The sequence below is a fragment of the Cataglyphis hispanica genome, chromosome 1 (assembly GCF_021464435.1).
Source record: "Cataglyphis hispanica isolate Lineage 1 chromosome 1, ULB_Chis1_1.0, whole genome shotgun sequence".
In the NCBI taxonomy this organism is placed as follows: Eukaryota; Metazoa; Arthropoda; class Insecta; order Hymenoptera; family Formicidae; genus Cataglyphis; species Cataglyphis hispanica.
In genome coordinates, this window is record NC_065954.1 from 20,055,188 (window position 1) to 20,078,964 (window position 23,777).

The 23,777-nt window shown below is 32.4% G+C and overlaps 2 protein-coding genes across 7 annotated transcripts in view; one reads left to right on the forward strand and one right to left on the reverse strand.

Moving 5' to 3' along the window:
- Window positions 1–11,045, forward strand: part of LOC126852405 (G1/S-specific cyclin-D2) — a 36,807-nt gene extending 25,762 nt beyond the window's left edge. The window contains exons 3-5 of the mRNA XM_050597195.1: window positions 1,091–1,253; window positions 5,038–5,183; window positions 5,945–11,045. Coding sequence (XP_050453152.1) covers window positions 1,091–1,253; window positions 5,038–5,183; window positions 5,945–6,169 — 534 coding nt within the window. The 3' untranslated portion in view covers window positions 6,170–11,045. The remainder of the gene's footprint in view (window positions 1–1,090; window positions 1,254–5,037; window positions 5,184–5,944) is intronic.
- LOC126852013 (DENN domain-containing protein 5B) overlaps window positions 1–23,777 on the reverse strand; it is an 85,139-nt gene that overhangs the window by 51,291 nt on the left and 10,071 nt on the right. For 2 of the 6 annotated variants that reach the window (XM_050596470.1, XM_050596506.1), the window contains exons 5-19: window positions 22,911–23,382; window positions 22,343–22,479; window positions 22,071–22,258; window positions 21,819–21,988; window positions 21,505–21,716; window positions 21,175–21,381; window positions 20,639–20,813; window positions 20,220–20,484; window positions 19,625–19,732; window positions 18,793–19,057; window positions 17,957–18,224; window positions 17,443–17,755; window positions 16,948–17,124; window positions 16,671–16,881; window positions 13,782–16,556 (exon numbers count right to left, since the gene is read on the reverse strand). In XM_050596470.1, the coding sequence (XP_050452427.1) occupies window positions 16,367–16,556; window positions 16,671–16,881; window positions 16,948–17,124; window positions 17,443–17,755; window positions 17,957–18,224; window positions 18,793–19,057; window positions 19,625–19,732; window positions 20,220–20,484; window positions 20,639–20,813; window positions 21,175–21,381; window positions 21,505–21,716; window positions 21,819–21,988; window positions 22,071–22,258; window positions 22,343–22,479; window positions 22,911–23,382 (3,358 nt within the window). In that variant the 3' untranslated portion in view covers window positions 13,782–16,366. Of the gene's footprint in view, window positions 1–13,781; window positions 16,557–16,670; window positions 16,882–16,947; window positions 17,125–17,442; window positions 17,756–17,956; window positions 18,225–18,792; window positions 19,058–19,624; window positions 19,733–20,007; window positions 20,044–20,219; window positions 20,485–20,638; window positions 20,814–21,174; window positions 21,382–21,504; window positions 21,717–21,818; window positions 21,989–22,070; window positions 22,259–22,342; window positions 22,480–22,910; window positions 23,383–23,777 lie in introns of those variants that run through there. The other 4 variants (XR_007687746.1, XM_050596482.1, XM_050596491.1 and 1 more) reach the window with 4 other exon arrangements.

A 23,777-nucleotide genomic window follows, 5' to 3' on the forward strand; every position in this document is an offset into this window, starting at 1 on the left:
ATCAGAAAAACACACGTTACATCAAATATTAATATCTAGAATTCTATCTGTGTGTTAGATCGTAAATTAAAGATAGTTTAAAATGGGCTTGAAGGAAAACTACATGAAATATTCATTGTACGGTTTCGAATGCTGCGTACCATGACTAATATTATTAACACGTATACTTTTTAAAATCATACTCTGCATGTAACAATTTCCGTTTGCAGTAAAAGTTGTAGTTGCTCCATATCATAAAACTATGATATATTATTTCATATTATAATATATACTATAGAAACATATAGTGTGTATAAATCGTCCAAGACTCTGTGGAACGTGCTTTCACACTTGAAACGAAACCACGTTGCTCGGTTTCGTCACAGCTGAGCGATGAGAAGCCTCGTCGAATTCAATGGACTTTTAATCAAGACGAAGGACACGTAGTACTCGTCGCGCGTAACTCCCGCCGTGTAATTTCACGGTCGAAAGAGAACGGGGGTATACTACGACATACTCTAGAGAACGGACGTAGTAACCTCGCCAGAGAAAGGGCAAACCTCTCTCCGTCTTTCTCTCTCCTATTCTCGTGATCCTCTCTCTCTCTCTCTCTCTCTCTCTCATTCTCATGTTCAACACTTGGAACGAAGAGAGATCAAGGCTGCGTGATGATTTTTGATGACGTTGCTGCCGCGCGTGATTTGTTGTCGCACCTGCGTAATTAAAAACGCGTATTTCCGCGTTTTTAAAGGGAAGAACTCGGATCGCGCGTTTCCCATTAATCTACGATGAAAGAGAGATTGTTCTCTTTATTTTTTTTTTTTCAGTAGAAATGAAAGATCTAATGATTCTTTGTTGAGTCTTATGAAGCTACATCTTGAAATCTGTACAAAGTATTTTACGAGTAATGTCATGGTCTTTTTATTAATGGCACGCGTGTCATTGTAAAAATATAATAACCTCTTTTTTCGCTGAGAGAAAAATTATGCTAACCAGAATCTGTTAAATTGATATTAATGCAATTAATGTCATTCTTTCCTTTCTGTATCTTAGAATAACGAGTCTTAGTTAATCGCGAAGTTAATCAAGCATCTGTCCCAATTTGTTGCAGAGGTGGGAGCAGCTGGTTGTCTCTAAGCTAAAATGGGAATTGTCCGCGGTAACACCCGGCGATTTCTTAATGCACATCCTCAATAGATTGCCAATGCCACGCACTTGGGATACCGTGATGGTCCGGAGGCATGCGCAGACCTTTATCGCTCTCAGCGCTCGAGGTAAGAATTAGTTAATTAAATTGAGGAATTAATAATTAAAATCGACAGATTCCATGCCATTTTTATTATCTACTCGTCATTATTATTGCTAACAAGTATTATTGACAAAAGAAAATGTTCGTGTTATGATTTTCCTTCGTCGATGCGTTTATTTCGAATTCGGGTAACCTTTGGTTTTCTTGAATATATAGAGGCGTATAAACATTTCTAAGCGGATGAACGAGCGCCTCTTGAAATGTACTTTTCCACACATTGTATGTGTCGTAATCGTGTCACGCACATATGCATATGTGTGGTAAACAACCTAAGCCGTACCATCGTTAACATACGCATTAATGAATATACCGCCACGATGCATCGTAGAACGTACGTCGACAGCGGAAACCGTCACGTAACTGTCAATCGCACGAACGTCTCTTTTCTTTGCTTTCTCTCTCTTTTTTTTTGTTAAATAGGTCATGCATATATATATATATAAATATATATATATATATATATATATATATATATATATATATAAACGAGACCGTGCCATGCGCGGTTCAAAACGCGCTTTTAAAAGAAATAATCCGTTCATTATGTACTAGTATTACATATTTTCCATGCATTATCACATTTGCACTTATTAGCACTCATAGTTTGAAAGAGATGAGGAAAACATTAAAAAAAAAAAAAATTACATTTTTTTTTCACACGTTGATATACATTATTTATTAATTACTATCATTTCTACTATGTAATTATGTAGGAACTCATTTTTCAATATTTACTTATATTAATAATACATAGAAAATGTGTTAGTATTGATATAATAGCAGAAGACACTGAAATGTCACAGATAAATATTGTAATTACGCAAAAAGATATATATCCATTTTTCATCTCTTTCTCTTCTCTCATTTTAAAATTTTCCGAAAAAGCTATGTCTAATTATGACAAATGTTAAAAATATTTGGTATCTCGAGTTTCTAAACTCGATATCCTGCGCCGCTTAAGAAAGCTTTAAATGTCCGTTTAAATGCCCGGTCACGTTAGATATGAATGACTTCGGTTTCTTTGGAATGCATGGAATTTCGCCCCGTTTTCCAGTGTCTTCTCCATGCGCAAGTGAAGAGTAAATACAATTCTATAATTTGCAATTTATCTATAACTTTACAACTATTTCTTCTCATGAATAAAAATGAGTTTGTGTTGAAATATTTTCTAAAAATAGATTTTTTCAAATTATCTTTAAAAGTGTAAAAAATTAAATAAGAATTATCACTGATCTAAGATAATATATAGGATAATGAAAGAGAGAGAGAGAGAGAGAGAGAGAGAGAGAGAGAGAGAGATAAATAGATAAGATAATATAATAGCCTCATCTCTTTATATAAAAAGAGATTTATTTTTCAAAAATTATCATAAGTAGACCTCTCAACGTGACTCATATACACGTATCATGAAAAGAGAGGGAAAATAAGCTGGGGAAGTACGCGACAAGATAGGTAGACTAAGATAGCGCGAGGCTAAAAAGGATCGCGCGAGAACGAGTTACGTTTAAATGCCCAGATATGTCTCCGCGGTCGCAGCACGTTGGCATAACTTGCGTGTCTTTCCTTCCTTTTCCTCTTACAATGCAATTACTCTTCTTCATTTTGTCCTTTCTCTTTCCTCTCGACGATTTTTCGTCCCGAAGTCCGCATCAGTCGGTCGCTTGTTATTACAATCGCGATGACAAAAAGAAACGGAAAGGACTTTCGTCCTTCGTCCTTAGTATGGTCTTATTGGACCGGTTTCGACAGAAAGAAAGAGAGAAAGACAGAGGAGAGCAGACATGGATCGTTTCTCACGGACCAAACTAGGTTGTGTCGCTCTCTTGGACGGCGCTTCGCGTTTTTTTTCGGAGTCAGCACGAGAGTAGCGAATTTTTCGCCAGATCAACAAAGTAAATAGTCGAGGAAATATACCCGAAGGACAACAGATTGCATATTAATATCAATCAGAATTAAGCCATGCGCGAAATGGCATTTATAAAGCGTGAATCGAAAATCTCTCTTGTATCTTCAAAACCAGAACAGAGATATTTAAGCGTTCTATTTCCGTTGACTCACTCTATAAACTCTAGATTATACTTCTATTTCCACACGATCCTTCTTAAATGTTGCGCGATATTTATAGAGTTCGGTTAAATGAATCAGTTAACGCGAAGATCAATTATTATAAAAATTTGCTCTCTTTCGTACGATCTACTTTATACATATATATATAAGCGATATAAACGCGAATTATTGTTGTTTACGCGGAGATGGGAGAGATTTTTTTGTTATAGAACGGAATGGGAAGTGATGCGCGACGCGAGCTTTGATTATGCAAGCTAAAAAAACTCTTAGACAGGATTGAATTTCGGTGCGCGCAAGTACTCTGGTGCACACGCGCGATAATTTCGTCTGATGTTCACATTCCACGGCTATCTACGCGCCTTACTCTCGTCGTCTGTATTCTCCCTTAAACTGGTTTTACGTTATATTACGGTATATCTATACGCTGTGCACGCTCTTAATTCCGCCGGTTAATAACCGAGGCATTCCCCCTCTTTCTCTCTCTCTCTTTCTCTCTTCGAGCGATTTAACCGCTGATCGGCTTCAGAGCGTAACGCGAACACGAGTGCACTGTTCGCATTTTTATTGAAGTGTTTTATTAGTCTAATGCTCTTTTCTTATAAGAAGATTTATTCAATGTAAATCATCGTACGTCTCTGATATATAAAAAGTTTTTTTCCAATCCTATCGAACGTAATTGAAAACTTCGTTCTTCGTATGTACGCTTTCAACAATGTTCCGAGAAATTTCCCTCTTGATTTTAAATACAGCTATTCTTTAGTGACTCGATAGAAATTAAATTTAAATTTGGAATACGTTAATTACTTTTGAAACAATGACAGGATAAAGTTTTACTGATCATTGACAAAGTATGCGTGCCTTTTCTTTTCTCCAATCTTCGTGCCTCTGAGTATTCCGAGTCTGAGAAATTGATGTAGGTGGTGTAATTCTCGACTTGCAGCTTTGACTTTACGAGCGTTAGAAAAAATAGGCAATGGTATTATAATATACACATACATCAAAATGAAAATCATAGTATTGTTAAAACAATGATTGAAATGCGTCACGATCCGGCCGAGCAGATTTAACGTCCGACATTCTGCATCCTGGTGCCTTCGAGAAATGGGTTGTCCTGGTTTACGTTGCAACGTTAGAATCTTTTTGAGGAAACGGCGGAAATGACGTTTCGCTGGACGAAGCATCACCACGTGCTCGATTTCCGCCCGTTGCCGCCTGCCATAAATCTATCGCAATTTCGGCTTGTATCCGGAAATGTCTAGAAAATATTCTCTTCTTTGGCGGAACATTGTTTACTAATCCTCGCAGCGTGTGGCGCGCTAAATGACAAAGGATGTTTAAAGAGAAATAAACGCGCGTGAAGAGAGGTCGTCCTTAAGGAAAATGTATAGCCTGAATCGTAAAATCGATAAATAATTGAGAGAGGATACGTAATATCGCTTTCTCTAATATCACTTGTTTAAATTAATTTAAAAAGAATTACAACATTGCGCATATAAATGATACGATGCGCTTCTAACATTTTTTTTCGCAATTTGATTTCGTATTTTTGTCTGATAATTTTATCCTGTATTTAAACGAGCGATATTATTGAACGCGATTTAGAGTAATAAAATTTATATATAAATTTGTAGTATATAAAATATATTGCACGTCTTTAATGTGTACTGTTGTCTTATGTTCAGAATACAAGTTCTCCATGTACACGCCGAGCATGATAGCGGCGGCGAGCGTCGCGGCGGCGTTACACGGGCTGGACTGGACTGGGAAAAGCGGCTACGGACTAGCCGGTCTTCTGCACGAGCTTACTCGCATCACGGCTATCGAACAGGTTAGTAGCGTGCGTATCAAAAGGTATCACGTATGCATAAAAAAAAATCTTCTCATCTATATTATCTCGATTCGCGCTCATTGGCGATGCGCCGTCAATATTCTGATGCCGAGACACAAAATCGGCAAGAAACGATAGAACTTGCCCTTCGCGCAAGTTCGGTCGTGGAAAGACAGACTCGCGGGACTCGCAAAAAACGTGACGGGAAGTGCACGGGAAGGAGAAGATGGAGCAGGTGCCATGCACATGTTCGCGCGCGCGCCGAAGTAGGGAAGAAAAAAAGGAGCCGGGGTCTGCTGCTGCGGGCCCCGTATGCGCGCCGAACGATGACGATGAGTCGAGCGGGGTCGCCGTTTCGTCTCCTCATCTTTCACGTTCTCTCACTTTCTTCTTCCTTTCTCCATCTATCGTCTAGTACAAATAAACCGAAGCGCGAATGAATGGCGCGGCATGGGGTCCGTGACCCGTAAAGCGCAATATTTTTAAGCGGTCCGCTCTTTCGTCTGTGTATTTGGGCCCCAAGAGTAGGAAGATATCGTCCTCGAGACGGCATCCGGTCTCCGTAGACTTTCATTCATGACCTCGGGTCACAGCTGTAGTCCGCGAGACATATCAGTTCTTCAGAACTTTAAGTTCGACAGTTTCAATCCTGATTCATCCATAAATATATACGAAAGCTAGAGAAAATATTCTTAACAAAAATTATTTTTTGATACATAAGTACAAAAATAACTCCGTTATAACAAAATTATTTCCTGCAGGACTATCTGCAAGGCTGCCTGCAGCAGATAGAGGAGATGATCTCGCAGGCCGCCCACGTGAGCACCGAGAGCTCCGATAGCGGAAGCGGACATCAGACAATGAGCACCAGTGTCACGAACGTGCCGCAGAGGCCGTTGGGGGACCAAAACAATACGAGTCAGGAGAAAATATTGGAGCACGAGAAAGCGGGCACGCCGACAGACGTCAGGGACGTACATTTTTGAAAACCGCAGTAGGGGGACACTCCGTAGGGGCCGACACACCGGTGAGTCTCACAGCCGAGGAGGAGAAATTGCCCTCCAGCGAAGAGGACGAGGACGATGATGGACAGTCGGCAGGGAAACTGAAGATAATTCTGAAAGAGCAACAGGACACGCCGGAAGAGAAACGTGATGTGGAAGTATCTGATTGTCCTTCGAAGCGAAAAACTCCTCCCGAAGAATCTCGAGATTGAACATGATCGATCGCTAATCGCGCATTTGATTGGAAATTGCGACATGAATTATTATTATTACAAACCAAAAACAGGTAGGACGCATTTGAAGCATGTAGAATGCATTTTGAATTAATATGAAGTTTATTTTGATACGTAATTGACGGGACGTACTTATATAAGAAAGAATTTTTATGTTCTGGATTTATATATATTTCGCAAGATGTAGTTGAGTGTACAATATATTCTAGACGGATTAAAGAAAAATTTTTATTTTCTCATAGTTATCCAAATAGTCTGCAGTAGTCCAGCGAATATATCAATTATAATACATTTATTTAACATTTGCGTTCATCATCGTCGATGTCAAATTTTAATGCTTTATTTTTCAAAATCGCTTGAAGATTCGCGAACTGTGACAAAAAATATGATTAGTTTATTGGTTTTAATCGAAAAACCGTGAAATTGCGGAAGACAAACAAAAATAAACAAAGAGACGAATGATTAAAGATATATATGCTCGAGATGAAAAACATTTAAGGACCACCGGGCGACCCATTTGTGTCTGAATTTGCACTATTCTATAATGTGTGTCGCCCATGAAAGAAAAGAATATAGAAATCAGAAAGGCGTGCTGTTTGGGGGAAGGCAATGCAATACGCTTTACGCATTTGTAATTTTGTAATAGGAATGTATATATATATTCTTAACTAAGTTATATATATGTGTGTGTATATATATATATATATATATATATATATAAAACTTAACTTTTAGGACGAGATAAGAAATTACCGAGAAATACGAAAAATACGATAACATAAATAGGAGGGAAGAATTTGTTCTCCGCGTGAACATTAAAAAGAAAAAAAATTTCACTTAGTCATATCCAGTCATTTAGCATTTTGTACATATATAGTATGCATGAATAAATAAATAAATATATATATATATATACATATATATATATATATATATATATGTATGTATGTATGTATGTATGTATATGTATGTATGTGTAAACTGATGAAAGAGAGAGAGAGAGAGAGATAAAGAGGATCAAGGGTCGTACAAAATGAATGCGCGATAAAAAGAAGAAGTGAGAGATAACAATCAGTACAAAAGAGATATAAGACCGTGTTGTCTTCTATATTAAATCAAAGAATGTTGAATACACACAATGAAATAATATCTAAGAATTCGAAATGTGTGATTTATTTAAGAGAAATGTAGAAATTGCTTGGCAGTCCGAATCGCCCAAGATCGCTTTATTTTTTTTTTTTTATGTCTGTTACTCATAAGAGATTTGTCACTCGAAAAATGATTAAATACACATATAGAATAATACATTCGAATATTTCAAGAATGAATACATACAAATATTTTTAAGACGCAAAGATATTCATTTCTTTGTAAAGATACTAATGAACCGAACCGTGTCTGTGATCTACAATGCGACATAGAATGTTGTCTCTCGCAGTTTTTTATCGCGCGATATGATCCAGTTGTTTTTAATTTTGTAAAGTTTCACACTAAGATTTATCCAAATGATGAGCGATGCGAGTCTTTATGTATTCGAAAGATTATGGCGCGACCGTTCGCTTATTCCGCTCGGTTCCTAAGAAGGGTTGTGCCAATCCCTTTCTCGCCCCCCTTCCCGCGTGCGCGTAATCTAATTGCGAGCGTGAAAAGAATGATTCTCGCGAAATATATGCGTGTACAGTTTACTATAGTTCCATGTGTGTGAAAGGATTGAGAGTGAAAATAAAAGAGAAAAAAAGCTGGGAGAAGAATCGAATGAAAAACCAAAAAAAAGAAGAGAAAAATTAACTTTCTCCCTCCTTTCGAATGTCGATATGTAATAATCCGCGGTATATATACAATATCTCAAAGACATTCACATAGATGACTGTATATATGTGTAGACAGATAGACAATATGATTAAATAAGATAACGCGTAGTAAATTTAAGGGAGAAAAACATAAAAGCAAAATGAAAATACAACGAATGGAAAATATTGAACGATATATATATCGAGAAATGAGAGGACACGATTTGATGATGATCGTGTTTCAGAAGAATTTCGTACAAAACCACAATGAAAGAAAATAGTAATCTGATCGATAGTTTCTTCGCTACGTCAAACATGTATTGTCTAGAAGAATACTTTCACATCTTTCAAGTGCTGTTGTAAAAAGATAATCTCGCTCAGATGAACTAATGTTTAACACGCTCTCTAACGTGTCCTATTGCGGGATTTTGTTATATGATAGTCCTGATCATGTCAACAGCGATACTTTCTGTGATTCTAGATAGTATCCGTAATGACGTGGCGAAACCAACGATCGTCATACGTGTGATCGTCGGACGGAACTGATATCTAAAAAAAAAAAAAATATAATGGAATTGTTAGTACTTAATAAGAGTCTCAATAAACCAGTCTCAAACGAGGAGCTTCATCGTCTCGTGACTCTGAAAATTCCGGCAACACATTTGCGAACGCGTGAATTTCGCAAATGACGGACGTCGTTGTTCGGCTTTCGAAATTGCCCAAATTCGCGTGGACAGAATCATATGTCAAATTAAAATCGATGTCCGGCAGCTCCGAGAATTCTCGCGTCGCGAGTCGATTTGAGTGAAGACGCAAAGAGTAAGGGCGTAATATACATGTATATATATCGGAAGACCGAATATCTCGTATATTAATCGTACACGTGTTCTTATATTTGTGCGATTCGTCGTGTTGATCGAGCTGGTCGAATCGATCATACGGAACGTGTGAACGATAAAATTCACGAATCGATCCGAATTATTCAAGCGCGCAAGGCTTGAGCAAAAAGACTAAGAGATCGTTACGTGAATCACGAGTTTATGCGCAAATGTCGTGTCAGGACATATCTGGGGATTTGATAGAATCCCAAATGTGCCACGAAGTGGAAACTAGTTAGTACGTAAAAAAAATGTCAATTAACCAAATCTTAGTACAATGTAATCAGAGTCGAATAAGACAAAGATATTACACGGGAGATCTGCGCGATTGATCTCTCTCGTTTTCTTTTTTTTCGCCCGTTTTTTCTTTTTTGTAATCGTCGTCACATGCATATCGAAAGTCGTTGACGATACATATCTTTATCGTACTTTATATTTTGACGTTAGTATCGTCGTTGACGAGCATGATTAATTGATTCGACAAGAAGAGATCCGCTTCGCGAAACCTTTGAATTGAGAAAGGATTCAATATAGGAATTTATTATATATAAGCAAAAATATTCTATTTTTTTCGGAAATTGAGTTCTTTCCGCGGAATATCGTTTCAAAGAAGAATAAGCTTGTTTAATAATAAAAATATAATTATTTGATCACATCCACGCGGAGAGAAATATTTAGATAAAAAATTATATCAATTATATAAAATTTACATAAAAATGAAAATTTTCTTTTCTCAATCCAAAAATAATCCTTTAGCATCGCGGAATCACTGCGAAATACCAATTGAGAATTATTAACTGCGCCCGATTTTTATATTTAAGAAAATAACGAACGTTATTGTATTCACTTATCGCGTGTGTACATATATATAATTAATTCAAAGAGCGTTTTTTTTCCTTTTTTCTAAGAAACAACGTATTTTCTCGCCGTGTGTGCGATTTATTACTGCGTTGAGAGATGTTATATCGCGTAACGTTGCAGGTTCCTAAGGAGAGACAAAGGTTGTTTGAGAGCGAATGAAAGATATGGGACGCAAGCGTTGATGCACATGTTTAGTGTTTAAGCAGCGAAATGTATATAGAGAAAATGATAGCGTTGAAGAGAAAACCGATCTATAAAGTTATTGTAAGTAATTGAATCCATTTTATTTCATTAAGTTTTCATAAACTTTAATCAGACAAGATTCTTTGATTTTCAATAGTTTGGGAAAAGTAAATATGACTTGACAATATCATCTAAAATAATTTAGTTTGAAATATTTTGAGAAAAACTAATAAGAACAGTCATAAGTCTAGAGAATCAAGATGATAAGAAAGAAAGTTAGGAGAAAACTGAAGGAAAAATTTAAATGATTGGAACTCGATGTAAATAAGAGCGATAGTAAATCAGCGAATTAAGTTTTCTTTTTTTATAAAGACGAGAGGATCTCGTCAGAAATTTAAGATCGAGTCTCTTAAATAAGAAAATATAATCTCCCCATGTGCGATCTGCATAAACGGAAATTATACTCCGCTATACTCCGATTATCGATTCATTTATCAATTTTATGTTTATAAGTAAATACACACAATCGGTTAGACATGTGTCACGTATATTTCCACAAAACTTTTCAATGGTCCCTATCAAGACCAGTCAACTATTTTTTTTTGTCTTTTGTTCGTTTTTTTTTTTTTTTTTATAGTGCGCAATAGAATACCACTGATATACCTCAAATCACACTTCGCCCGAGATATTCATCAATGCCTGATGTATCCGATCATTACCGTAGTTTTTAACAAGTCACAGGAAAACAAGACATTTATAATGCGTTATTTTTAAAGCTAGCACGTAAATTACTTCTTTTAATGCATAGATGAGAATTGTACTACGTAAAATAATCCAACATCTGTGTACATATCTTACGTATCCTCGCGGCAACGTAAAAGATTGAAAATAAACTATCGGTATTTTATACAAATGCCACGTCATTTGGTCATTTATTTCACCATCTCTTCACCTTCGCAATTTGCTCTCTCTATCTTTCTCGAAATGTGAAAAAAATATAACGCAAAAGCATAATTTTGTCCAAAGTTTTGTTCAGTTTAAATAAAATCAAACATGACCAAAAATATTAATATTTTTTGGAAAATATTTATATTTTCAAGATATCTTTTTTAATTTTTTTTTTTTTAAATATTGTGTGTATATATATATATATATATATATATATATATATAATACAGTGTTATTTAAAAAATAATTAAAAAAATATTTTGAAAATTTATTCAAATGATTATTCTCTTTACATGATATTATTTATTCCTAACATAGACTACTAACACAGATGTTAGTAACGAATCCTTTAAAAATTTGCTTTGCTTTACACCATTTTCAATCTTTATAAGAAGCGCAAAATATACCTTCGCTAAATAATAAAAACAGAAATTAATAAATCCTTAATCCTTCGAATAATATTTTATATTCTACTCTGTGTGTGTGTGTACATAATAATATACCTTACATTATATATACATCTTATATAATGCATGCTTGCAAAACTTTGTTATACATGAAATTTTAATATAATTCATGCATATATATATACATAATACGGCAACGATCTTACGATAATGAACGAGCTACGAAATTACTATGAATTACTGCAATGAGTATTAAATCGGTGTTATATGTATCGATTATTGAGCTCAGGAATCGCTGCCGTGTGCGACGCCGCCGAAAAGCGCTTTATTTTTACAATTTTGTACTCCTCGAGTTTATATTACAAAATGTATATATTTATATATATATATATATATATATATATATATATATATATAATACTAATGACGAAAAGATACGTAATTCGAAGTATACGTATAAAAATTTGTCATGAAATTTCCTGATCGCATATAGGACTATGCGACTCTATCAATGTGACAAGACGAAAAACGCAGCCACAAGATAAATCCGGATACAAAGGAGACATATGTGTATACACTTACGCAAGTATTAATAAGCGGATATTTCCTTATTCCTTATCTAAGATGATCACATAATACCGATTACAAAACACAAGAGTTCTTTTCGAATAACGCTTACACGTTATTTTAACTCGAGGAAGAAATTATTCTTTTATAAAGATGACATATCGATTTAAAAGGCTTAAAATATCATAACGCCGAAGAAAGGTTTCATTTATTTGCTAAAGGAGACCTAAGAGTCGGCATTCATGGCCGTCTCTCGATGAATAAGAATTTCTTATTTATAAATGTATACCCATGTACAGATACATATGCATATGTATATATATAAATATATTATTCACCAAGAAATGGTTATATGATTATGGATATACCATCCTTAGATTCGAGTCAGTTTTTTTTAGAAATATGTCGATGATTAGCTACAACTCAACTGAATAATGATATAATTTTTGATAGAAAAAAAATATTAAAACAAAATTTTTCCCTTTTAAATATATAGTACAAATTATAATATATATATATATATATATATATATATATATATATATATAAATACATCGTTAATTAATTGTAAATGCACGCGCTTGACGATATATAACACATTAATTATATTGAATTACATCTATAATAATAATAATAAAGAAAAGAAAAGGAATATATTCTCTTTTATATCCTAAACTATATATTCTTTAAACTTATCTCTTGTAATCTCAATTTTGATATTAGAATTATCTCTTTGACAACATATTGTAAATCAAGAGATAAATTTATATTGATCTTTACCACAATATTTTGGACACTTTTTGGATATTTATAAATCTTTGGGATAGACTGTACAAAAATAAAATGCAAGAATGCTTTGGTAAATTATGATATGTAGCCTTAAAGTAAAATTATGTTTTGTAATGTCATTTATTACCCAGAATTATTTTAAGGGCAGCACATTATTTATGAAATGACTAGATATATGAATAACTTTAAAATGCATTCTACATATGCGAGGCATAAATCTGAAACATGTAGCAAAAATAAAAATTAAGATACTATATAAATTGATGATGCTAAGTGTCATAGTACATTTTTAAGTTATCAATTTCTTACATTGGATATAATATATGACGTTAAATCATTAGATATAGAATGTTACGAACCAGAAACGTTAATAACGAAATTTCAATGCGATCAGTTAAGTGGAATAGTTATAATAAGTTAATTACAGTGTCATTCTCTAACCAATTTCTTCTTCATATTATTAATTATAGTATAAAAGCAGGATAAAAGATAAAATAGAAATAAAATATTAGCGTCTCAAGAGACGATATATTACTTTGCTATATCTGTATATCACTCTAAGATTATGCAAATCGTTCATTTTGAAAGTAGTAACAGTATAAGATCGTTGCTTTAACGGAACTCCAATAACGTGCAAATATAAATCAATTTTTGCAAAATTTGCGACGTTGAGCTTATATCACTTGCCAAAATATAAGTTTATATATTTATTAGCTTATATATTTTTAATTTATCTATATAGTTACATAAATGTGCTATCACTTGTTAATAATCACACGTTAAAAATCATCTTGATTTAATTTTGAATATTGTAGTAAAAATTCAGAATTAATATTTTTTCGTATATATATACATATATATATATATATATATATATATATATATATATATAATATATTAAAGAAATTTAATATAAAATTTTATAAAATTTTGCAAGATGAATATGCAAAGATATTACAATCTTTACAACACTTTTGGCTCTCATAATTTCAAATAAGAAATTGTACTATAAATTAAATTATAAAAACCACGTACGTGAGTGTTTTATCATCTAATATTGCGAGAATAATAGCCGGATGATTGGAAATAAATTAATCATGACGCAACCGTAACAAATTTACTCACCGGTACCGTAGATATCGCTTTACAACTTCTCATCGAGACTGTACCGGACAACTTGATTTGAGAGCACTCACTCGCGTGAATACGAATATCGGGAAAAGCATAGCAAATTTCGATCGCGCGTGACGATTAATCTGCTACGCTACTTAATCTTATCGCCCAATACATTTTCTAACGTATCTATGCAAGTGCGATGTATTTCTGCCGGAAAAAAAATGCGAAAAATACGGAACGGCTTCACACCGCGTCTATCCGATCTAACTGGCGCGAAACTAATATGGCGCGATGTAAGCGCGCACGCGTTATTGGTCGATTTGAAACCTCTTATATCGTTACGTCATCTTTGTAAACGAAGAATTATATATATACATATATATATATCTGGATGAATGCAAAAGTCAATCCTAATCTCATATTTGGCCAAAGAACTGTTTGATATAATTTTCAAACTAATATTGTACATATTTTGATTCTACGATATTAAATGTCACTTTGTTTTGCAAATATCTCAATGTATATAATATAATCAAATAAAATCAAGATATGTATATTAGTTTGAAAAAGAAATACCAAATAAATCTTAATTCTTTGATGCCCAGTGAAGTTCTGAGTCAATTAGAAATACTTGTAGCATTGTACTCTAGGAATTATTTTTTATAATAGACACAATATTATCATCCCACGTTGCTCACAAAGATCATATATATCAAATTTGTAATAATAGCTTCTGATCACCGAGTAATATTTGAATCAAAAAGTTTGTTCATTTACTTTTATTGTTTCGTGAATTGTGCAAAAAAAACAAGCAATTTTTTTATCAATTTATCAATTTTTGTTTTTTTGGGGAAAGATGCTGCAATCTAAACATGATTATGTCATTTGGTCCATTTACGATGAAATTCTCACAATGACACAATTCTCTTGTCTTCTCGAATTACGATTACGATTAAAACATGTAGATAATAAATTTGCACGTAAATGATTACTCAATGAACTTGCAAAACACCAAAAGAATTAAAAAAAGTAATTTGTTTTTTAGTAAAATAAAAAGACTTTTGCATGTATGTATGATCATAACTTAGAATATATATCTCATTAAAGTTTGCAGCAATAATTATACATAGAAAAGATAGATTAATTAGAATAGTCATTTCTGATATGATAATTAATAAAGTTTCGATCTCATATTCCATATCGTAAATTGAGGTTGAGTTTAATTTGAAATCATAATATCTCTCATTGGGATAAAAACAAAATCTATGAGAGCTGAAGAATATAAATCTTACTATAGTAAAAATTTTAATTTATTCCATGTCGCCGAATATAGAACCGGAGATAAAAAAAATAGTATAAAAATTAGTATAATAGCGTATTAATAGAAGATGATGTGATAATCACTCTTTCCTTTTCCTATATATAACATAAAATTGTCATGTTAGTACTCACGCGATTAACACAAGTTGTATTCAACAATCTCATAGCATGCAAATATCGCGAAGCACAGCCATTAAAAAATAATTATTTCCTATCTAATAAGCATAGTCCATTGAGAGATTCATGAGATTACATACATATATACGTAAATATTTTATGATAATTCTTCGTATGAAGATATCAAACATTTTGTTTTTGCAAGAAAAAATTATCATTAATTTGCATATGTACAAATACAAAAATTATTTCAAAAGATTCTGCATGCATTCAAAATATATGACAATGTATAATGTTAAAGAAATTTAATAACTTATAACAAAAGTTAATAAAAGTTAATATAAAATGATAATAAATGGGATCACATCTTTGGTACATGATTCGTCACTAGTATAAATTTCAACAAACTCCATCTTTCACATTAATAGTTATGGCAAGATAGGATCAAATATATTTTAATTATATATTAATTTTTTTATCACCGATAAAATATTATCGTAATATTTCTGAAATAGGACGAGATTTATATGTTTATCTTGTTTAATGTGTTATTTCTAATAAATCTCGCATTATTTCTCGTCATTAATTTGTTGTTTAGACGCATATCATACAGCTACATCTCCGTAACAGTCTTTAGTTTTAATATTAAATCTTTTTTAATTTTCCCTACAATAATAAAATTTGTCGAATTTTTTATCGTCATATGTAATAACAATTGAGTTGCTCATTTGTTACTGTTTAGAATTAATTGGCTTTTTTATCAATTAAAGGTATGTTCCTGTGCTCCTGTTTATGAAAAGCTCATTCTAATTTCGTCAATAATTGAAAACGCCATATTAACAAATACATTCTTACTATATAACCTTGGAAAGCTTGACATGACATTCTTAAGATTATAAATATTTCATATAATTCGCAACACTTACCGAAGGAACACGGAATATCTGCAATTGATACCGTTTGGCAAATATTAACATATACTAGAGATTCCGTGAGTCAAGCTTTTCTCGAGAACAATATGGAACTCGCTCAACGGTTCAAGAATATGAACAAGGAAAGTCAATAACGTAGGATTTCGTAAAAACGAATTTTCCTCATACATATCTGCTGTGGAACGCGCATCGCTCATCGGACGCAACATTGGATGTAGGAGCTGCTCTCTAAAAATTATATTGGTAATTAATAACATTAAATAAAAGATAAATCAAAGATAAATAATATATATATATATATATATATATATATATATATATATAAATATTTTGTAAATTTACCTCAGTGCTAAACAGATAAATAATTGAAATTTTCCATCTTTCCCTAAAGTCTGGCTAAACATATTAATTTGATCAATGAGATGACAATAACATCTTAAGATAGTAAATCTTTGGCTGCTTTCCGTATATACTCTTCTATCTCGATTGAGTCTTTGAGAATACTCGTCCATTTCCTCCAGCAAAGAAATCTCGAAATTCTCTTTCACGCGCACTGCAATAGGTTCAATTATATACTGTTCTATTTTTTTTTTTTTTTCTAATGTTTGGCTATACTCACAAAAGTAGTCCCACACGTAAAAGTTTCTTCCAAATATTCTTTGATTTTTAAAACCAAACAAAAATATTTGTTCTAAAGACGGCACAAGACCGCCCTCTCCGCACAACAGAGCCGTCAAAGAACCATCTTGACATTCTCTTCTGTAATGATATTTGACTATGGCATTTACAGCTTCGCCTATATAAGATAAAATTTCACTTAACATTTTTATAATTTAAATCTTTAAATTAATTATAATAAGAAAACTTTCATTATCTTTTGATTTATCAATATTATATATGTGAATCTTTCATCATTTATTTCAACACTATTATAATTTAACAACAGATTTTTTTACTTGTAATAATTATAATACCTTGCTACACATATAGTACACTATATATATTAACAAATAAAATAATTTGAATTAATATCTATTTTAACTAATGAACAACGAATGTGCATAGACTAATACGATATACGGAGTCACAGTAAATAGTTATATTATTAATTTACCGAGCATGTGTTGCAGTTCGACTTGCGACAGCATGAGACGTCTAGGTATACTCGGAGATCTACATCTCGGAGGGGTGGAGCATGATTCTACCAACTCCTCGCTGTCAATGCTACGAGGTACTAAAGCACCCACTAATAAACGTTCGGTGGATCCGTCATCTATTCCTCTGCCAAGCCAACGACCGCAGGGAAATTTAAATGTGTGTCCAGTTACTTCGTTTCTCACTACAACATGTTCCACCATCCATTTTGGCGACAATCCAGTATTGTCGTGTCCAATTCTTAACGTAGACAACACGCCTAAATTTTTATGCTAAAAAAGAAAAACATATAGAAATAATTAGGATAAAATGTGTTTATTCTATAAAAACATACTGAAATAGTTAATAAATTTAAATAGAACTAATTTTATTAAAATTTAGAAGTTAATAATTTTATTTAATTTAATACAACATATTAAAAACGGCAATAATATAAAATATACTTAATATAATATAATATAAAATATACTTACATGAAATACAAATTCTAATGCTCCTTTTGGTATGGGTACGGGATTAGTTTCGCAAAGCGTACCGGAAATAGCGATCCAACTATTAGCCGAAGTGGTAGCAGCGCTTGCTTTTCGGCTGGGGAATATCACAACTCGATACGGTAACTTTGTTGTCGGATAATTGTTTGTAAAGCAGAAATAATCGACGGCATTGAGGGTCAAAAGATGATACAAGAACTGCTCTTTCTCTTCCTCACAACGCAAAAATGCTGATCGTTTATACTGACTCCTAATAAACCATTGAAAGAGATACTATAATTATTTTAAAATATTTTTAAAATTATAACAACTATAATTATTTTAAAAGTCAAAGAAATTAAATCTGTTATTAATTACGCATCGCGATTATAGAAATAATGTAAAAAAATTGTTTGTTTTGAAATAATTAAAATCTTATATTTATTGTATGCATCAAAAAAATATCCTATAATAATTTTAAAAATATAAATTTATAAAATTTTATTTCTTTGTCGTGTATCAATATTATCGCTATATAAAATATAATGTATAATTTATTGTTGTAGTATAATTTTCATAAGTGTCCTGCTTAACCGATAGAAAAGAAAGTATATTATTAATTTTTAAATATTTTTTCATATATTTGTATCGTTTTTATAATCACTGGTATATGGAAAAGATATATGCACATTATTAGTACATATATCTGCATGATATATCGTGCATGATTATTATTTAGCTTTATTTAATAATCTATCGAGTATTATATCGTTAATACTATCGTGAAAAAAAAATCAAAGATAAAAATGACTATATTTATAATAATTTTCCAAACATACCTCAATAAAGCACTATCCGATAATAATGTTTTCAAATGGCGCGACAGTAATTTTTTCTCAAGCGCCAATCGTACCCACGCTCTCGCATATCCAATGTGTGTTTTAATATCAGTCATTGCTTGTACGTTACGAATGTCGAAGATTAGGGAATCCGGAAGAGGCCTTAAGTGTTCCGGACCAACAGTTTTTCTCTCACCGGGAGATTTATGTTTGTCCGTACCCCTCGTGGGTGAAACATCCGTTTCCAATTGCAAATTAGACAAATCTATTGCAATATATAAAATATTTTAGATAACAGATATTTCTCGTTCCAGTCAAGCAAAGAACAAAACGAAAACAAAAACAATATTCTTTTTGGCCAAACAATCATTCCTTTGATTGTTAGTACTTTTGCAGCTATAATAATATGCACATGCAAATCCTATATCATGCTTTATGCAAATTGTCAAAAATACATAGGTATATATGCACACGTACACATATAGTTTTTATATAATTTATAAAAAATTTGCATAATTTATAAAAAATATCTCATATATATAATATCAATATCGTGGTATCAATTTTTAACATGCATTTTTGTTTTCTCATAAAAGATCATAGAAATAGATTCTTTTAAGCAAAAATATTAACATAATATGTAATGAAGAAAATATCATTTATAAAATAATTGATTATTAAAATATTTATTAATGGAGCACATTTACGAACTTTACAATACAATTCAAAAAAATGCAATAGGATGCAAAGAAAAGGAAAAAAATCACCGCTAACACTAAATTAGTCCGCGTATGTTTCTTTCATTTTACAGTAAGCCAATATCGAGGTTTACCATTCAAATTTTCCTTGATGTAAGAAGCAATTTCAATAATACTTTTGCCTCTCAAAGATGAAACCAAACGGTCCGGTATTCCAAAAAACTTATTAGGCGATTTCTTTGCTAATTATAACATAAAAAGAAATAATAGAAACAAAGAAAAATTAAACTTAATAACAATAAATAAAAATAATGAAATTTCGCATAAGTTCATTTTATTGCTAACTTTATTTTATATTAAAATATCTTTATACTCAAGTAACACGGCGCAACGTAAACACGTAATATACTATTTTGGTGGATCACTTACAAAACTAATAGTGCAGGATATCTACGTACGAAGAACTAATCTCTACTTTTTATAACACTTTATCTTATTATAAAACGAAGACACGTACAATCGAGTCGTTTCCGCAGCACGGACCACGCTAGCGCTGCATTTCCGCAAAATAATGATATTTAATTTGCGATCGATGAATCATTATTCTTTGTTGTATATGCATTTATATATTTTTATATTATACAAAAGAGATAGATGTAAATACTTTAAAATATATATTTTAAACCGTAATTTTATTTTGCGCGACATTGAAACACATGCATATCTTACCAGGAGAAAGAAAATTGACGTCTATAGATTTGGTCGTATCGTTACATTCCTCCGATTCTTGGTACATGGTTAAATGCGACCAAAGAGCGCTTTTGCCTTGCTTGTTTTGCAGTCCGTGGCTCCACACTCGTTCCAATAAATCACAAAGGCTAGCGACTAGAGTATTCTCTTCGACATCGGATAGAGATTCGCCTCCGTGACCAAGCGCAACAGCTTCCGATCCCATTTTCTCCACCAACATCCTCTTTGTCTTGGATTTACAGTCCTTATGGCAAAAGAACATACTTATAGCAACTTCGCAATTAGATACTATAATATTATTATAATGATATTACTGTAAAATATACTTAATTAATTATAAAAATAACTGAAATAAAATAATAATTACTATTAAACAATATTTATAAGAGAGAAAGTACCTTGAGTAATTTTTCTACGAACGTCCAATTAGCTTGCGCTATTAAAGCGGGGCTCATATCCGCTGAGAGTTTAGTTTGAGGTCGAGGTGACTGAGATTCTTGAGGCGTTACAGGTTTTCCATTTGTGTCTATGGATTTCATCTTGTATTTCCATTGTGTTTGCCCTCTTCTACTACTATAGACAAAAGAGAGATTGATTGACGAAATTTAGATGTATTATTATTAATTCGCGAGAGCACACCACGATTCATAAATACATGCTAAAGTACATTTCTAAAAGATTAATAGTAAAAATAGAATATTTAATTTATAAGATTTTCTCCCAAAATAAATTCGAATATTAAGATAACCTTGCAAATTAGAGACTTAACGCGCTTTAAAAGAAAGCTCCATCATTCTATGCTATTTATAATAAAAATTGTTTCTTACCGAAGTATACTACAGAGGAAGCACAAAATAGGGATAGCAAACATTAATACATTTGAAAATGGAAGATTATATTAATTAAAAATATATTACGAATAATCATAACAAACCTTTGAGCTGGTTCTTTATTCAATACGACGTTATCTAGCAAAGGAAAACTGCGAAAATATGCGGCTCTGTGAGGAAGAATTTCCGTAGGCGGATTCGTTTCAAAGTCTACATTGATTAATCTCTGTTTGAGTATTTGCTGTGTATCTGCGATATTTGTGTAAGGCTCATATCTCATCGATCGTATAATGCTTTCTCCGACTTTCTTTCTAAAATACAGAAAGGAAATAGAGATTTAAAAGCTTCTCTAGATCTAAAAGTTTCTATATCTATGATGTTCCATATAATTAAAATCTTAAATAAGGAAGACATTATATATCATTAAGACTTACTTAAGAGCAGAGATTCTTTGGTCGAAAACTTTAATATTGCAATCGAGTTCGCTCCACGTTGACATCACTTTGCTGTCGACGAGAGAGGCAAACATCTGCGTTTCCAGGAATCTCGACAAAAACGGCAGATGTTGCGTAGGCTGATCGGATAAAAATGTGGCTTTGTCGAAAACGTGCATACTATCTCTATTATTTATCCATTCATCTTTATCCTTTAAAACGTAAGATAATTTATATATATATATATATATATATATATATATATATATATATTAGTTACTTTTTTATTTTTCAGAAATGTTATATTCTCGTACCTGACTCGGTTGAATAACAAAATGTTCGTAACTAGAAAACATTTGTACAAAACGATTTAAAAAAATCTCTCTAACAGCATTATTAAAATCGAGAGTCTCTCGATATTCCTCCTGCGGTGTGAGTATCTTTTCCGTATTATCTTCTATAGAATCAATATCATCTACATTTACTGTAGCCAAAAAATCAAGAATTTAAAAAAATATTTTTATCATAACATATCTCTAAAGATTAAAAGAGATTTTGCGCGTTACCTGATCTTTTAACAATATCAACTATTCTTTGCAAATTATCCGATTGCAGTTCCGTTTCTGGTCGATCCCAATCTAGCACGTCATGTAGAGAATGTTTTCTGCGAGGAAGATGAAAACCAGAACCAGGAAGCGTCAGACTACTAGTCATGATATCGCCATTGTAATAATTTATGACCATGTTACCAGTCCTAGTAAAGATTTTAATTGGTTTAGATACATACTAATATCCTGATTTTTATCTCATTGTCAATTAAAGACAAAGATTAACTCACTTTCCTGAATTTGGTACTTTGTACTTGTTCAGAAGCGCTCTAATCTCAGCAATAAACTGCATTTTATGAGGAAACACAGGTAATTCTTCCGGAAATTGACTATTCTGCTTATCTATATCTACATAACAAAGATTCGCCTGTGAACAGGCATAATTAGCATTACACTTGCTAATAGTAAACAATTGTCTTAATTTTTCACTATCAACAAAATACATAAAAAAATATATTAATAACGAAAAAAAGATAAATGTACCATTTTTTTCTGATTCAAGATACATCTTAATTGATATGAAAAATAAAAGTAAAACCGATTTTTTCTAAATTTTGAATATTAATGAATCTTTATACATCTATAATACTGGATATTTGAATTATCGGTATTACATCAATATGAAAAAACAAAATTAGAATTTTTAAATAATTCTTAAAATTATGGTTTATTGCAGATTTACATGATACGTTAAAGAATTGGTAATATTATGTATTGTTATTTATGTAGATGCAATTACTTTCTCTCAAATACAATAAACAAAAACAAAGTACAAAAAAGAATTCTAGGAAAGCATACTTCGCTAGCAATCTTTAATACGCCGCCTTCGCTCTGTGCATGCAGACCCATTATAAAGGGCACAGGTGCATCCAAGAAGTGATGCAGACTGGCGGGCAATATTGGTACGTAAACGTGTTGCCAGGAGAACGGAAATAAAAGCGCCGTTATGCATTCGGATACCACCATCAGCTTGTGAAAATCGGCGCTCCTCAAGAGAACCTGATTCTCTAACAGCACGCACGTGAACAATTGAATCAGACAGTCTGCGCCTAGCCACGTGAATACGTCTTTGAGAGGATAGTCCAACATCGGAAGCTCCAATAATGATGATGGTTGATAAATAACTAGTTCCAAGGGTGATTTCGCTGGTTCATCGTTAGGTACGAAAAACTTCAACGATTTGCCAGGCAATGGTATCGGTACATTGTACAGAAGATTGTAGACATAAGATTCTAAGCTAAGACCAGGTCCAGGATGTCTAGGAACACACCTGAAAATTTTGTTAATTATCACAATTCTTAATATCATATATTATCGTTATATATATGTAATGTAAGATATATTATGTTACTGCGTATAAACTTTGTTCGTCAAATCTTTAACGCAAAAATAGGAATGATTTTATCGCTTTTAAGAAATTCTCAAGTTCTAAAACAGATCTACACAGAATAAGAAGATTAACTTAAGATATTCTCGTTAGTCTATCAAAGTATTTCGAAAAAAAAAACATTTAGAATGACCGGTAATGCAGTTCATATAGTTGCGCGCTATACAAATTTCAATGTAGCTATAGTGCATATAATAGACATAGCATAAAATATTTATATAATATACATACACATATGGAACATATATGTTATAATATACATATATGTTATGATTATT